The following is a 17,742-nucleotide window of genomic DNA, read 5'->3' as shown; positions in this document are numbered from 1 at the left end:
GCTCATCGCCACTCTTAACAAGTAGAAGCATTGCTGCTGGTCTTTTCGCTTTTTTTGTCTCCCCTTCCCTAACATAGCGTGCAGAGCGGGGGGGGGGGGCGTGTAGAGTCAAGAGGTCTCTATCTCTCTGAGAGAGGGGCACATAAGAAAGGGGTGGGGGGAGTGGAGCTGCTGTGATTGCCCAGGCAAAGGGGGATTAGCTTGTGGAACTCAAGGCAATTTGCAGTGCCAAGAGCCCAGGTGGCCCCCTCAAACAACAAATTCTGCTGTGGGCCCCCTCAAACATGAAATCCTGGCTACGGCTGTACTTGTTGAACCCATGTTCAGAACAGTAAGGCAACTACAGATAGAAATGAAAAGGCCTGAGGGGTTAAACATTTTCTTTCAGTTTTTCCAATAGAAAAATTGCACACATGAAACTCCTTGCACAGAATCAGACCAGTTGGTTCATTAGGGTCAGTAGTGTCTGCTCAGACTGGAGCCGCTCTCCAGGGTCACAAAAGGATGTCTTTCACATCACCTCCTACATTGTTCCTTTCAACTGGAAATGCTGTAGATTCACCTTGGTACTTTTTTCCTGCAAAGCAGATGTTCTTCCACTGAGCCAGAGAACCTGTGGAAACTTTGGGGAATACAGGGTGGGGGGAAACCCCTCCAATGACATATTTTCTCTTTTGGAATGGGTGAAGTGCTTTTAAATGCGAGGATTTACTCACTCAAAATAGGTAGTACTTCTGTGTAACAGTCTGTAATATTAGAGATGTTTTGTGGTATTTTTATAGACAGAACGTTTTCAAGGATAATAAGAAGGATTAATTGTGTACCCTGACCTGGATAGCAGAGGCTAACCTGATCTTGCCGCTAAGCAGGGTCAGCCCTGGTCAGTATTTGGATGGGAGACCACCGAAGAGTGCTGGGGTCAAAACACCAAGCAGGCCATGGCAAACCACCTCTGGACATCTCTTGCCTTGAAACCCCCACAGGGCTGCCATAAGTTAGCTGTGACGTGACGGCAAAAAAAAGAAGAAAATGCTATTAAAGAGTTCAGTGTTTCTTGTGTTTAAAAGTTTAACTTGATATCTAAATATCTTTTGTGCCTAAATATCTGTTGATATCTGTCATGTCTGCGTGAGACTTTTATGTCCAAATAATGCTTTTGTTTGTTACAAAACTTGTATTGATATTTTCAACTGTTATTTTTTCTCGGATAGCAAAAGCTGCTGTAGCAGTTTGCAGCTCTCTAGCTTTCCCTGTCTCTCTTGTGTTGACTAAATTTGCAGACAACGAAGGCATTTATGCCTTTATTGCATATGTTTCAAACTTTCAGTGTTCCCCCAAATCTCCTCTCTTTTTTTCCATCATGGTTTCCTACCTCTGTTGTTTAAAAAAACCTCTGTTGTTTCTTTCTTATAAATGAATAAAAAAATACTTTCCTACTCTGCAGGGGGGTATAGAAAGGTTTTACAAATTAAGCTCCCCCCCCTTTTATTTTTTTGCTGTCCCTGCTTAAGTTCTAAAATCTGACAAGATCAGGCTAGCCTTGGGATAGCCTGGTCAGGACAGCACAGGGCTTTTTTTCTGGAAAAGGCGTTGGAACTCTGAAGAGGGGAATGAATGAGAAACACACGTGTGCCCCTCATGAACTTTTAACATTTTTTGAGAATTTTGTTTCCACAAAGATTTCTGGAACTCCATTCCACCATGTTCCCCAGGAAGAAAAAGCCCTGGAATAGCACTCAATGAAGAGCAGTGTTTGTTTAATCCTGTCTCCCAGCTTGATATATAAAGTGGACGGGGAGGGGACCTGATATTAATATCAAAAGGGACATAGGTTGTGAGAGATCATCCCTTTGTGTTTACTTTTTCTGCGGTCTCATTTTTTTCCTGTTCTAGATCTCTTATGTCAGACCTGGGATGGGGGGAATTTGGTTGACAAACCTCAGGGAGGTAGGAAACCATGATGATTCATCATTAATCTGAGTGCCATATTGGATATTAAACCTGGTAAATACCTCCTGCTTTGTACGTGAGAGCAGCAGCCAAACATGGCCGCTCCTTTCCTCTGTAGTGCGGCCCTTGTGAGAGGTTTCTAGAATCATTCCATCACGTTGGGAATGCCACCTGTGTGTGAAGTGTGCTTAAAACGATCCAATTTCAAGCCAAAATTAGGGTTGCAAGGTTCCCCATCCCCCCGGATACTGGCAGGGGATGGAGGTGGATAGGGTTGCCTGATCCAGATTGGGAAACTCCTGGACATTTGGGAATAGAGCCTGGGGAGGACAAGGACCTCAGTGGAGTACAATAACATTGTATAGAGTCCACCCTCCAAAACATACATTTTCTCCAGGGGAACTGATCTCTGTAGTTCCAGAGATGAGCTGTAATGCATGGGGTTCCTGAGGCTTGGAGGCTGGCATCCCTACTCTGGTGGGAAGGGGGGAGCAGAATAAAATTTCCCTATTACCCCTCTCCCTCAGTCCACTCGTTTCTCCTCGACTGGAAGAAAACACTTGGTTCTCAGCCTTTTGGCATGGCTTCCTTTCATCAACAATGGCAGTGGTTCATCCCAGTATGTTGAAAGGTCAGGACCCAAAGAACTTGGCAAACTAGTGCTCCAAACTATTTTTCCGACATCCAAAAGTATACCCCCCTAGCATGCTCGACTGTAGAGAGACCTCCTGCTCTCCATTTTAATTGTTTGCTGGCCCAGTCCTCCACTTTCAGCTGCTGGAATGGTCTTGGGTCAGCCATAGCTCTCGCAGAGCTGCCCTTGAAAGGGCAGCTTCTGTGAGAGCTCTCTCAGCCCCACCTGGCAGAGACTGACCAAGAGAGAGATCTTGGGGTCGTGGTAGATAACTCACTGAAAATGTCAAGACAGTGTGCGTTTGCAATAAAAAAGGCCAACGCCATGCTGGGAATTATTAGGAAGGGAACTGAAAACAAATCAGCCAGTATCATAATGCCCCTGTATGAATCAATGGTGCTGTCTCATTTGGAGTACTGTGTACAGTTCTGGTCGCCGCACCTCAAAAAGGATATTATAGCATTGGAGAAAGTCCAGAAAAGGGCAACTAGAATAATTAAAGGGCTGGAACACTTTCCCTATGAAGAAAGGTTGAAACTCTTGGGACTCTTTAGCTTGGAGAAACGTCGACTGCAGGGTGACATGATAGAGGTTTACAAGATAATGCATGGGATGGAGAAAGTAGAGAAAGAAGTACTTTTCTCCCTTTCTCACAATACAAGAACTCGTGGGCATTCGATGAAATTGCTGAGCAGACAGGTTAAAACGGATAAAAGGAAGTACTTCTTCACCCAAAGGGTGATTAACATGTGGAATTCACTGCCACAGGAGGTGGTGGCGGCCACAAGCATAGCCACCTTCAAGAGGGGTTTAGATAAAAATATGGAGCACAGGTCCATCAGTGGCTATTAGCCACAGTGTGTATGTGTGTGTGTGTGTGTGTGTGTGTGTGTGTATATATATATATAATTTTTTGCCACTGTGTGACACAGAGTGTTGGACTGGATGAGCCATTGGCCTGATCTAACATGGCTTCTCTTATGTTCTCTCTTATGTTCATCTACCTCACAGGGTGTCTGTTGTGGGGGGGGGGGGGGAGGTAAAGGAGATTGTAGGAGGTAAAGGGGATTTTAGGTCACTCTGAGATTCAGAGTGAAAGGTAGGGTATAAATTTATCTTCATCATCAGGTAGGAGGAATTTTTTAAAATGGCAGCACGGCATCATGTTAAGGAAATACCTGGAAGTGCTCAGCATGGATTTGTGTAGAACTCTGTGGTAAAAGATTTATCTAATCTTAGAGCGTCACCCTTATGTCACATTGGTGGCATGGTGTCACTTCTGGTATTTGCTGGAAATGGTGTTACCGTGCTGGCATGACATCATTTCTCCCCATCCCCATGCTCCTCTCTGCTGCTGGTTGCCAAGCAGTATGGAAGGCTTCAAGTAATACATAGGATCCTGCCCAAATAACAAACTATCTTATAGAGCTACAGAAGCTCCTTGGGAATCTGACCAGCTTGTTTCCCATCAGTATGGACAAAATGATATTACTTATTCAAAAGGTTTTTAAAGGCATTTCCATCTCTTCTCCCTTCTTTATTCTCTGCCGTGTTCAGCTGCCAAGAGGTATCCTGTTGCTTGCAGGTGATGTGTTCTTTTTTCTTTCTTTCTTTCTGCAGAGCAAATTTGCGCTCTAGCAGATCAGCGCATCATCCATGTTGCCTGTGGGGAGGCTCACAGCGTGGCCCTCAGTGACCAAGGCCAGCTCTTTTCTTGGGGCGCAGGAAGTGATGGACAGCTAGGACTTACTACTACAGAAGATTCAGTGGCTGTCCCCAGGTAACCAGGACAAGAATCAAATGCTGAGGTTTTCTGGGGAGTCCCCCCCCCTCTGTCTACCATGGAGAGCCTCAGATGTTCTTTTTCTCAAACACTGGTGCAGGATGCAGGCAGGGCCTTAGCTGCTGTGGCCCAGACCTGGAAGCATCCCTCACCCTTCTCAACAAGGCTTGCCAGAGACCATCAGGGGAAAAAACTATTTTGTTTCAGCAGGTTTGGGGAGCAGCTTATATCCAAGAGGAGGGTATAAGAAGATTAGATACTGAAATATTTTTAAAACTATTTAAAATACTAAAACTATTTTAAAACTATTTAAAACACTTGATCCCGAAAGATTCTACAAACCCTAATTTTAAAAACTGTTTTATTATGTTGATGTTATTAAGGGTAGGTTTTGTGTTATATGGTTTTGATTGCAGATGAAAGGCAGGGGATACATTTTAGAGGGGGGGAAAAGTCCTCCAGCAAAAATTGAATGCTTACACATCTGTTCAGCTATGTTGTATTCTCCTTAGGGTCAGTTTTGGATTCCTGAACTTTGTCATAGTGGCAGTCCCCAAATCTATGCATGTGTATGGAAAGAAACCCTCACCCGTCTGTGTTGTGAGGCTGAAGAGACAAGCTATTTAAATTCACATTGCCTCATCAGTATGTTTTAGAAACCTCTTGGCATTTTAACATATTCCTTCACTGAGGTCTCAGGGACCATCTAAAAGTGCATCAGGGACTGCAGTTTTTAAGAATCTCGGTGCTAGGCGATGAAAGAGAGAGACATGGTTGTAACATAATATATTTATAGACCCCTCCATAGAATAGCCATGCTAGTTATTTCTGTATCACGAACATTGTGTTTATTAATTAAACTGTTATGTTTTAACCTTGTGTTTATTGCAGTAAATGCCATACTGAAAATTGGACGGGTTTTCTTAGGCTCAGATTATTTAAAAATTTCAATTGTTTTGCTGTTTAGGTTAATCAAGAAGCTGAACCAAGAGACGATACTGCAGGTCTCCTGTGGCAAATGGCACTGCCTCGCTCTTGCAGCTGGTATCGTAATATATTAACATGCAGTAGTTGACTACTCTTACTAAGGCTGAGCTCTTAGCGAACTGAATGGCAAGATTTATTGAAAGCAATAGTACAAGAACTTGCAAAAACATATAGGTTGATCTCATGTCAGAAAGAGGTATGCTATCTCTTTTGTCACACAGGAGGAGTTTGGTCTTTTAAGAAGGTACTTGTACACAAATGTATGCATAGTAAAATTCTTGTCTTTGACTTAAGATATCTTTCCTCAGCTACTTCTTACATTTTGAGACTATCTATACATAGCTCCGCAGAGAGAACAGAGATGCCTCTGGAACCACGCCTTTGAGCAAGTACTGTTCAAATGGCAAACTGGGGAAGGTTCCAGAAGGCCAGATACCCTCTTTCAAGATCTGTTAGGTTCTAATAGTGCCTGATTTGGGGTAACCACAAGGATTTCTATAAAAGAGCCATTATGATGTAGTGGTTAGTGTATTTGATGAGGATCTGAGAGACCCGAATTTGAATCCCTACTCTGCCATGGAGCTCACTGGGTGACTTTGGGGCAATCACTTTCTCTCACAGGGGTGTTGTGAGGATAAAATGGAGGAGAGGAAAACAATGTACACAGCGTGGAACTCCTTAGAGGAAGTGCAAGATAAATATGGACTAAGTATGTAAGTAATGAGAAGCTGAAGCACAAAGATTGTTTGTCAATAATATGGAGGTATGGAATTTGTCTTGTACCAGTTCAGAACAGAGTCCATCTAGCTCTGACAGCAGATCTTCAAGGCTTCTGTCAGGGGGTCTGTTTTAGCCTTCTTATCTCCTTTTAACCCAAGATGCTGAGGTTTCTGTATGAAGAACATCTCTTCTAACAGTGAACAGTGGCTTCTCCCATGTTCAGGCCTGGCTGAAGCCATTTGGGTGCTCTAAGGGGGCCATCTCCAAGCAGGCCACACCCATGCAGGGCAGCAGCTGTACAGACGGTGTGGGAAGAGTTTCCTCCCACTCTGGACCATGGCATGAGAGTCACAAAGACCTTGCATTTACAAAAGTTTGCATCACTTGGCTGCTTCTGGCAGCTACCCCTGTTTCCTGCTCCTCCCCTGACTCTCTAATTGTGAGGAGGAAGAGAGGGAGGAGATGAATGGCTTCTTTTTGCAAACTGAAGACTCGGGCCTTTTTAAATACAGAGATGTTTTACTTCTGATGAGTCATATATCTTCAAATGTATTAAATTGAGACTGTTGGAGTTGGAGGAAACGAAACTACGTCCAACAGACCCTTATATTTGCTCCCCAGCTTCCTTAGGTCTTTATACTTTCTGTGGCAAAATGCCCCATTATCTATCAGACTTAACCATTCCAAATCATCGCAGGGCATTTGTGTTGGCTAGACTAAATGCGTTTCCCTCCAAAGTTTTACAAGCGAGATATCGAGTCCCTTTAGGTGACAGACTCTGTTCCTGTGGAGCGAATATTCCCGACTCAATTCAGCATACATTGCTTGATAGTTCCTTTTATCATAATCTCCGTAAAGATTTATTTTGCAAGCTTTCTTTCTCCCCAGATTTGTCTATTCTGCCACTCTGTTATTATTTATTGAACGATACTGAGGGGGAGGTTAGTGAGGCTGTGGCAAAATTTTTGGCTGACATCCTTAAATTTAAATCTGACCATGTATGAATGCATCTGTAAGCTCAGTTTCATTTTGATTTTATCTCCAATGTTTAAATTTTTATATTCTGTGTATTTTTATTTGCAATTGTTATGCCATTAAAGGTTTGGTATGGAAATACAGAGATGTAATCCCTGATTCAGGAAGTGCTGCCATACTCTTCCATTAACAGGATGTGGTAAGAGCAGGGGTTTTTTTGTAGCAGGAACTCCTTTGCATATTAGGCCACACACCCCTGATATAGCCAATCCTCCAAAAGCTTACAGGGCTCTTATTATAGGGTCTACTGTAAACTCCAGGAGGATTGGCTACATCAGGAGGGTGTGGCCTAATATGCAAAGGAGTTCCTGCTACCAAAAAAAGCCCTTGGTAAGAGTAGTTGTCTGAGGGCAGGAGGAAGAGAAGATATGAAGCAGGAAAGGGAAAGCACAGAATCACTGGCCCTTGTCAAGCAGCTGCTGTGGTCTGCCAATAATAAGCATTTTTGTCCAGAGGCTTCAGCCTAACTCAACTGCTTGGAATCTTTTTCAACTGGAAGTGCTTGGCCTTGAACGTGGGACTGTTTATGCAAGACACGTGCTTTATCAGTCACCTCTGCCTTCTCTCTATAATCACTAGCATATTTTGAGCAGGTGAGACATTCCCATGTTGGTTGCATAGAGGAACCTGAGACTGAGGAAAGTGGCATAACAAATAAATACATTTCTAAGGAAAAGGAAAGGTCCCCTGTGCAAGCACCAATAGTTTCCGACTCTGGGGTGACGCTGCTTTCACAACATTGTCACGGCAGACTTTTTACAGGGTGGTTTGCCATTGCCTTCCCCAGTCATCTACACTTTCCTCCCAGCAAACTGGGTACTCATTTTACCGACCTCAGAAGGATGGAAGGCTGAGTCAACCTGAAGCTGGCTACCTGAAAACCCAGCTTCCGCCGGGGATCAAACTCAGGTCATGAGCAGAGCTTAGGACTGCAGTACTGCAGCTTTAACACTCTGCAGCACGGGGCTCTTACATTTCTAAGGCAACCTAGTGAATTCATGGCTGAGGAGAGATTTGAAAAGGTACTTCTCAGTTCGTGCTCTGAATATCCAAACATACAAATTGCTGGGAGATAAGTAATTGGTCATCCTAGTGTCTTTTCCCGCTCAATTATGGCTGTCCTTGGAGAGGAGGCTTAACCCTTCTACCAAATGGAAATTTGGCCTTCCACACTGTCATTATGCTATTGAAGGTGGGGAGGGGAAGATAGATTTTCCTTCAGCTAGCCAAAAACTCTGTCCCTCTCCATTTCATTTAGCAAAGCCATGTGGGAATGGAAGGCTTAAAGGCTTTGTCCCATCTCATCTTGGCGCCAATCTGAATTGGAGACTCACATGGCAATAATTTGCCTTTAAAGACTAGTAGAGAACTCTGTTACATCTCATTTGAGGGTAATGCAATTGACATTACCTATGTTATTCCACGACGGAATGCCCCCTTTTTTCACAGCTGAATTACCTTATGTCAGTAATGCCGATAGTAATAATAAGAGCATTGAATAAGAGCAAGGTAATAAAAGCCTTGCATTTTCTGATTGCTGCCATTTTTTTTCTATTTTTTTTCCAGATGGGCAGTTCTTTGCATGGGGACAGAACAACCATGGGCAGCTCGGGCTAGGTAAAGAATTCCCCTCACAGCCGAGTCCTCAGCGTGTCAAGTCACTTGACGGGATCCCACTGGCACAAGTTGCTGCGGGAGGAGCACACAGCTTTGCCTTGTCTCTCTCAGGAGCTGTATTCGGTTGGGGGAAAAATAGCTCAGGACAGCTGGGATTGAGTGACGAACGAGGTACTTTGAGGGAGTCATTTGGGGTGGGTGAAATTCTGACTGGGAATGGAGGAGGAGTTCCTGAGGAGCAACTGAGTTCTTTTTTGTGAGCAGCCCATCCACCTCTTTGTGCAGGGAGTTTGAGGTGTGAAATGGGACCACCTTTCCCCATATGTGTCCCGGTGGGCCTTGTACCCTGTGGAACAGGATCTGCTCATTGTTCCTGGCCCACTTAGTCTTTACCACGGCCAGGGCTTTTTTGGCCTTGACTCCAACCTGGTGGAACATACTCCCCTCTGAGATCAGGGCCCTGCAGAATTTACTGCCATTTTGCAGGGCCTGTAAAACAGAGCTGTTCCAGAGGCTTTTGACTGAGGCAGTCAGATGTCCAGGAAGATCTAAGCACCCTCCCCTCCCCCACCCCAAGCACTGCTGGCTTTGCTAACTAGTGCTGAAGTACCATCTTTCATTTTATGCAGCTCAGTTTATGAAGCTTTAGACCAGTATTTCCAGCTGGAAAGCCTGAATTTTTAATGGAATTGTATTCCCTTCCTCCCTCAAATGTCTGACATTCATATCTTGCAGCTCTCAAACATCTAATGTTTATTCCATGTGGCTCTTACATTAAACAAGTTTGGCCATCGCTGAACTTGACCAAAGTTCTTGCCTAAAAGTTGTCTTTACAAGTTTAAAATGCTCGAGGGAAGGGGCTGGATTAATATCTGGGGAAGGAAATCACAGAGCCTTGGTGCTCCCACCAATAAGTCCCTGTCACTATGCGAGTTTACCAAATCTTTCATAGCACAATGCTGGTTGGCAGGTAATCGTATGGCTTTTAGCGGGGGCAGGGAAGATTAGCACCAAGGCCCTACGGCGGATCGAAACTCCACTTCAAGTGTGATCCCCTGGTTTAACTAGCTGATGATGGTGGTTGTAAGAGCTATGTACAGGTTCTCATCACCCTTGACCCTGACCCTGAATCCATTGTGAACAGAGCCTGAAATTTAATTCTTAACCAATTGGACTGCAGAATAATAGTTCTGGTGACTCCATCTCAGTCCTTACAACCATATATTTCCACTGTTAAAGTTTAGGGAAAACAAACTGAAGTTTCATGAGGATCACTAGATGTCAGAGAGAGAGAGAGAGAGAGAGAGAGAGAGAGAGAGAGAATTTGGAAATCCCACCACCTTCAAAAGGAGTTTTTCCTTCTAGAATTCTCTTTAAGTTGTGACCGGTTTAAGTAGAATGACTTCTGTGGTTGGCGCTGTTAAGTTGCTGTCATCCTCCACACGGGCCAGTCACACTACATTGCTATATAATGTTATATAACGTTATTTCTAGTATTGCTGGTGACAGATTAGTTTGAGTTCTTCTGTAGCCATTTGATATGATATGTATTATTTTTAAAATGGATGTCAATACTGTGTGATGCTAACATACTTAACGCTGCCTTGTGAATTTTGCAGTATTTCAAAATGGTATACTTTATCACACATGCTTTTGTATTTTCTCTAATGCAGATCGGGAGTCCCCATGCCACGTGAAGCTCTTACGGTCTCAAATGGTTGTTTATATTAGCTGTGGAAATGACCACACAGCTGTCCTCACAAAGGTAAAGAGAGATAAAAGAGTGGGGAAAACTAGAATTTCTTGGAGGCCTTGGTCTTTTATCCCTGATCCCGTCTGTTTTAGCAGCACTCATTTAGAATTGCCTCCTCCTGTTTCTCCATATTTCCTTCTTCAGAGAAATAAACATGAAATAAAAATAATGAAAAAAGTACCTTCGCATTCAATTCAGTCAGACAAATAATGGTTTTCCCTATGCACACATCAAAATGAGCTGCTTTAATGGACTGTAGTACCAGAGCCAAATATTCTCTTCTTCAGCCTCCCCACCCCCGCCCCCGAACCCACATCTCCTTGCACACAGAAAGCCGGTACAATATTTCATGTGTAGATGAAAGATATTAAGTGTGTTTGAGGAGAACTCTGCATGCAACTGGGGATGCCTTAGAACTTTCTGCTGTAGCCATTTGCTTGGTTGAAGAGGCAAGCAACATTTTGACCAAAAAGTGGCTTGCCTTTTCAGCTGAGTGAGCAACTACAGCTATTGGGAGCTTCTCCTCACATGTTTTATCCTCCTTTGTTCCCCAGAGTGGAGGCGTGTTCACCTTTGGGGCAGGCTCCTATGGGCAACTGGGCCATGACTGCTTGAATGATGAAGTGAACCCCAGGAGGGTTCTAGAGCTAATGGGCAGTGAGGTGTCACAAATCGCTTGTGGTAGGTGAGTGGACTTGCTGTGTTGCTTCACCAGTGTGGTATATAACAGTGTTGTTTGGGCAGTGAGCAAAGCGAGAGTTGGAATGCTTGCAGTCTTGAGCCATCACAGTTGGATAATGTTGTACACTCATTAAGGCATGCTGTGTTGTATGTTCTCTGCAGGGCTTTTTTGAGCAGGAACGCACAGGAATACAGTTCCGGCTGGCTTGGCATCAGGGGGTGTGGCCTAATATGCAAATGAGTTCCTGCTGGGCTTTATCTACAAAAGAAGCCCTGGTTTCCTGTATACAAGACCATTCTTAATTTGACTTATCATTGCTTCTCTTGATTTTTCCTCCACCATCTCAAACAGTTCCTGTAGCCAAGAGGAAGTGAGTGGTGACATCTCTGCAGGATTCAGATGTAGTTCCTATTAGGATTCAGATGACATGCCACCATATCATGCCCATTTTAGATTTAGCCACATGGACAAAGTTAGTAACTCCTCATCGGGAATTTTCAGCTCCATTGGGTCCAAATAATCTCTCCTGTAGTTTTGTGGTGATGTGGCAGGGGCCAGAGGTAGTGTATTAAGCAACTAAAGATGAATATCAGTCTCCCAGTGTTGGGCACATGCAAAATGGCTACTTGGTTTTGATGGGGCTCATCTTCAGGCTCACAAGCGGTGACTGATTCTCTTTGGTATAAATGGATCTGTTGCCTTATTAGCGAGGCTTTTTTTGTAGCAAGAACTCCTTTGCATACTAGGCCACACACCCCTGATGTAGCCAATCCTCCAAGAGCTTACAGGGCTCTTAGTACAGGGGTTACTGTAAGCTCCAGAAGGATTGGCTACATCAGGGGTGTGTGAGCTATTACGCAAATGAGTTTCTGCTACCAAAAAAGCCCTGTTTATTAGGCATGACAAAATCAAAAGACATATAGGTTCCCCCCCAGCCCCATGTTAGGCCTTTTGTTGTTGTTGTTGTTGAAATGTGTGATATTCCAAGAAAGAGATGAGCAGATGTGGCATCACCTTCCGCTGCAGAGCAGCCTTAGTTTTCCTTGGTGGTCTCCCACCCAAATAACTAGCCATGGCTGACCTTACTTAGCATCTGAGCTCTGACAAGCTTAGGCTATTCTAGGCTGCTAATGAATCATTAACACAACATTGAATCACAACATAAAACATTTAGCAGCTTTAAAAGAGTTTCATAAAATAGGCTAGAGCCTGATGTAAAAACCATTTAAAAGAGCAGCCCCTAAATGATGGCTGGGAGACGAGAAGAATCATCAGTTGAACCTTTTTTATGGTTGGATTTTTAAGAAACTGATGCAAATAGAAAGCTATTGCAAACCTTCCATGTATTTAGTAACATTTTGGTTGGGTTGTTGCAGGCAGCACACGCTTGCCTTTGTGCCTTCTTCTGGAATTATCTATGCATTTGGCTGTGGAACCAGAGGTCAGCTAGGAACTGGGCATACCTGCAATCTTAAATGTCCTTCCCCAGTAAATGGTCAGTGGGCAGCATACAGCGAGCAGCATTGGGGTACAACAGGTAAGTGAACTGGCAGTGGATGGGCAGTGTTGAGGCACTGGATCGTGTACATGGCTGGAAGCTGGCAACAGCTGAGACTAGTCAGGGAGTGACTTGGCCTTTATATGCTCTTGTAGCATCGATTCATCATCAGCTTACACATTTAGTTTTAAGGTGGTAATATGTATTGGCTTTATAGCTCCAAGCCCCCCAAAATGAGATGATAGTGTGAAAAACTTACTTTACCATCTGAGAGTAAGAATTTCTTCTTTTAGGGTTTGTAGAATCTTTCGGGATGCACAGCAGCCAAGAAGGTCTGAGCGCCTGCTCTGGCTGCAACGCCACTGAGGATGTTCTCCGCAGCTGAGAACAAAACGTCTGGAAGGAAAACTTTCTCCAGTAGAACACGGCACTTGATCCCGAAAGATTCTACAAACCCTAATGATGTCACCAGCCGTGAAAACCTGAAATCTTTGATAATTTCTTCTTTTATTTGAAACAAAGTCCCAAAAACGAGACTCATTTTTCAAATGCTGTAACTTCTTGAGGTTGGCCTTTCTGACGAACTTTTAAGGTGTTAATTGGAAACAGCCAATGGCTATACACAATAAATTTTTTGACTGACTGACAGGCAACTTACTTTGCCATACTGGAGAAGATGTTTGAAAACTTGCATTTTGTTAAAAAGAAATTCTAAAAGAAAAAAAGTCAAATTTCTTTTCTCTTTTATACACGGAGACTGTTTTGTGCTTCTGGCTCCCCTCTTGAAAGTGAGCCTTTTGCAATGCTGGTGTTGTGAGGACTGAATCATTTGAAATTGTCAGTGTTACGTTTTGGCCTCAGGGTGTTTCTGAAAGGCGGCTAGTCTCTCTGAGGAGGGCTTCCTGTCAGCAGGCAGACATGTTGTAACAATATCAGCACTCTCCCTGGTTTACCTTCCCTGGTTTGAGTTTATTTGTGTCTCCTGTGCTTGAAGCAGTACCATTTACTGCACTTCTTAAAATTATGCTCTGGTAGTAGCCAGTTTCAAAGCAGATTATCTTATGAAATATTTGCAATGGTTTTGGTACTTTATATGGTAACCACAGAGCCAGTTTGGTGTAGTGGTTAAGTGTGCGGACTCTTATCTGGGAGAACCGGGTTTGATTCCCCACTCCTCCACTTGCACCTGCTAGCATGGCCTTGGGTCAGCCATAGCTCTGGCAGAGGTTGTCCTTGAAAGGGCAGCTGCTGTGAGAGCCCTCTCCAGCCCCACCCACCTCACAGGGTGTCTGTTGTGGGGGAGGAAGGTAAAGGAGGTTGTGAGCCGCTCTGAGACTCTTCAGAGTGGAGAGCGGGATATAAATCCAATATCTTCTTCATCTTCTTATTCTTCTAGCAGTGGAATTCAGTTGTGACAAGGCAGGGCAATGTTGGTAGCCTATTTTCCATTTAGAGTGACCTTTTTCTGTCACCAGGTGTGGCAAAAAGGAGCAGGGCTGGGCGGGGTTTGCCTGGGTTGGGACATCCTTTCCAAGGATCCTTTCCTCTCCTCACCCATGTGCCTTCCCTCTTCAGCCCTGGAGCAGGCAGGCAAGGACCTTATTGGCTTCCACCATTTTGGTTTTAGGGCTTTACTGGAGATGGCCCAGAGCACACCCCCCACCACTTCTTCCATTGGGGCATGCCCTATTGTATGGCCAAACATGAGGCATGAAGGATCCAGGCAGAGAGAATTTAAAAATATGAATTTATTAACCAGGAAATGACATCCCTCTCCCTCTGCAGGACCTTATACGTCTGAGGCCTGTGCATGAGGGAGAAGTTGTCTTGAGGCCTGCTGGCTACTCCACTAGGCCTCAGGCCTAGGATCACGCATGGCCAGCCCTGCCACTAGGCAAACCAGGCGATTGCCTAGGGCACCGGTCTTCTGCGAGCACTGAATTGGTTGCCCCCCCCCATTGTCAGCATATGCTTGCTAATAAGACTTCAGGCTGGAGTCTAATCCAAATGACAGTTCATTATCTGTGACAGTTCCTGACAGCTTACTTTAGCAGGTGCATACCGGTTCTGTCCGGAGTACTTGTGCCCATGCAGAATGACTCAGCATTGTGGACTGATTGGTGCTTGTATATAGCTATGTGTATATAACGGGGAAGAGCCTGTACAGTGTTTCTCTGCTCTCATACGTGATGTCTGGCAAAGCACTTTGTCAAAGTGTATACCAGAACAACTATAAACTTGTATATTTGTAAATAAATGTAAATAGTTAGCACAAGTCAGTGTGCTGTTTGTTATTAAGCCTCACAAATCCAGAGCATACCAGCGAATACGCCAACACCCATGTGACTTGGTGATGTTATCAGCGCGGGTGGGGGGCAGTGCCAGAAGTTAGCCTTGTCTGGGGTGCCAGTCAGTCCAGGGCCGGCCCTGGGATCATGACCCTAGGGCTTAGAACATTAGAATATTCCTTCTGATGCATTCAGACAGTACACAAATATTAGAGTTGGCCTGTGGGGGAGATTTCAGGCAGGTGTTGTAACAACATATAACTTTCCCTCTGTTTTGAAAGGAATCATTACAAATGAAAAATAAATTTCCCAAAAATCTGTGAATATTTTATCTTGGCCTGAGGGACCAGCAGTGGTTCAGTCCAGCCCGGAAGCATATTACCATGAGATGGTTCATTTTTAGGTCATTTCAAAAATAAAGTATATATTTTTTTCCTTTCATCGTATATGTAGGATGGGATTGTGGTGATGGAACCCACATTATAAATTTGTGCCAGATCTAGAGAGATGATACTTTGGCTCTGTCTGCAAATTGTCTTATTAAACTGTTGCTGTAAACTAAAAGAATGCTGAGGAGCCTGGAAATATGTTCACCTCCTTCCCCCCGCTGCTGTTATTTGGCTCAATTATATAGTGGCATTTTTAGATGAGGATACATTTAATCACTGGCCCTTCTGTCTTGTTTATTGTTTTATTACTCTCTTTTTTATGTGTTTATAAGCCCCTTGTGAAGTCCACTGGGTTTGCTGTCATCTTTCAGGAAGATGGCTGAGCTATTTTGCTTTCAGAAATGGAGTTTTTAGCCACATTGTGTATGAGAGCTCTTGTCCTCCTGGACCTGGTGCGGATACTCTTTGAGACTGTAGTACAAATGGGTCACAGTAGCATGCAATTGTTAACAGAACTCATAAACACATCTGTGCTCTGTCTCTGAGTCTGTTTTATACAAGAGCCAAAAGGGTTGCTAAAATTTGCCTTTGGTAGTTGTGGGCACAGTGTTCCCTATAATCTGAGTTAGTGTGAGCCAGCTCACAGTCTTTTAGCCTCCGGCTCGCACCTTTTTGTCTTAGGTCAGGAAAAATGGCTCCAGAGCAAACTGATTCATGCAGTAGCTCACAACTTTAATGCCTGTAGCTCACAAAGTAGTATTTTTGCTCCCAAGACTCCATAGCTTAGAGGGAGCATTGGTTGTGAGTTGGATCCCCCCTCTTGGGGCAGACCTCTTGTGCTGTTCCTGTACCTCAGCTGATCCCAAGGAGCAGCATTGCAGTGGGCATTTTGCACCGGAGGAGGAGAAATGCTACTCCACTGATGGAAATTCCTTCAATCAGGAGAATTTTTGTATGGGATAGAACCTCATGATTCCTAGGAAACAAGGTGTGTGTTTGCTGAGCCATCGCTAATGTGTATTACTTTCTTCACAGATCCATGTAAATATTACATTGTTAAACGTATCTTTTCTGGAGGAGACCAGACATACGTTCTTTGCTCAGAAAGGGAGGTAATGTGAAGTTGTTCCTTTCATAAATGGGGGGTGGGATTTATTTATAGGGAGCTGTTGGGGGTTCCTATCCTGTTTCCTTTGTGCATGATGGGAGTGATCCTGTATGAGGTGATTTCCCACTCTGAACATTCATTTTCTGCATGCAATAAAGTCATGACGGAAGAGCAATGTATGATGGGAAAGTGCAGAAAATTACTATCTCAGCATCCCCTGGGGTAACGCCCCACCATCCCTTGGGAGGAATTTGGTTCCTGGAAATAGTACACTACCTCAGTGTAAGTCATCAAGCATTGTCATGTTTGTTTATTTGCAGGTATTTGTGAGCTGCTTTAAATATGTTAGTCTTAAATATGGTTTTGTTAACTAACCACAGCTAAAACATTTGAAGTGTTGCATTTGAACTGAGCCTATAAGACCAGTTTAAGCATGAGCATTTGGGGAGGGGCTGTGGCTGGGTGATAGCACATTTACTTAGCATGCAGAAGGTCCCAGGTTCAAGCCCTGGCATCTCCAGTTAAGAGGATCAGGCAGGAGGTGATGGGAAAGACCTCTGCCTGAGGCCCTGGAGAGCCACTGCCAGTCTGAGTGGGCAAGAATCTGATTCAGAATGAGGTTGCTTCACGTTTTCTTCCATTAAAAGAAACTGCTGATAGAAAATACAAAATACTAAAAAAAAAAAATCCCACTAGAGCTCCAGGATGCTTAGGATAAAGGGAAAAATAAAGTAAAGCCATTAGGAGATCACAGCCAGGTATTTAGGGGGAGGTGTTGTGAATTTAGGGGGAGGTGTTCACGCTCAATGAAAATGCATGCCAAAGAGGCAAGAGAGCATTATGAGAGAAGTGTAGAAGAGAATTATGGAACTGTTTTGTCATATGTCATCATTCATAACACTCTCTCATCATTCATAACTCTCTCTCCCCTCCCCCCCCCCCGAATATTGTGACCTGCATTCATTTTATAGAATTCTGTGCCTGCTGATGATTTCCGAGCCATAAATCAAAGTGACTACACCTGTTCAATTAATGACGAGACAATTGACATGTGGAGACACAAGTTGTTGGAGAGGAGCAATCCCAATTCAGTAAAGTATGTTTGTTGTTTAACTGTCCTACATTTTTAGGAGTAACCAAAGGTTATTGCACATAGTTGAATCCCTTGGATCTATTCTGCTATCAGCAGCATATAACTCCTTGGCACATTGGCTGAGTAGGTGGGGAGGGACAGCAAGCACAAGCATCCTTGCAATCAGTCTTCTGCACAATGAAATCATGTGGAGGAAGTGCTTGTG

The 17,742-nt window shown here is 43.9% G+C and overlaps 1 protein-coding gene across 2 annotated transcripts in view; it reads left to right on the top strand.

The window, feature by feature from the left end:
- The window catches only part of LOC132577333 (probable E3 ubiquitin-protein ligase HERC3), a 63,076-nt gene that overhangs the window by 20,435 nt on the left and 24,899 nt on the right, over window positions 1–17,742 (top strand). For both annotated transcript variants that reach the window (XM_060247064.1, XM_060247063.1), the window contains exons 3-10: window positions 4,205–4,364; window positions 5,335–5,411; window positions 8,676–8,897; window positions 10,400–10,491; window positions 11,034–11,164; window positions 12,538–12,698; window positions 16,372–16,448; window positions 17,416–17,540. In XM_060247064.1, the coding sequence (XP_060103047.1) occupies window positions 4,205–4,364; window positions 5,335–5,411; window positions 8,676–8,897; window positions 10,400–10,491; window positions 11,034–11,164; window positions 12,538–12,698; window positions 16,372–16,448; window positions 17,416–17,540 (1,045 nt within the window). The remainder of the gene's footprint in view (window positions 1–4,204; window positions 4,365–5,334; window positions 5,412–8,675; window positions 8,898–10,399; window positions 10,492–11,033; window positions 11,165–12,537; window positions 12,699–16,371; window positions 16,449–17,415; window positions 17,541–17,742) is intronic.

This window comes from Heteronotia binoei, chromosome 9 (genome assembly GCF_032191835.1).
Source record: "Heteronotia binoei isolate CCM8104 ecotype False Entrance Well chromosome 9, APGP_CSIRO_Hbin_v1, whole genome shotgun sequence".
In the NCBI taxonomy this organism is placed as follows: domain Eukaryota; kingdom Metazoa; phylum Chordata; class Lepidosauria; order Squamata; family Gekkonidae; genus Heteronotia; species Heteronotia binoei.
This window is presented reverse-complemented; position numbering and strand designations above follow the sequence as displayed.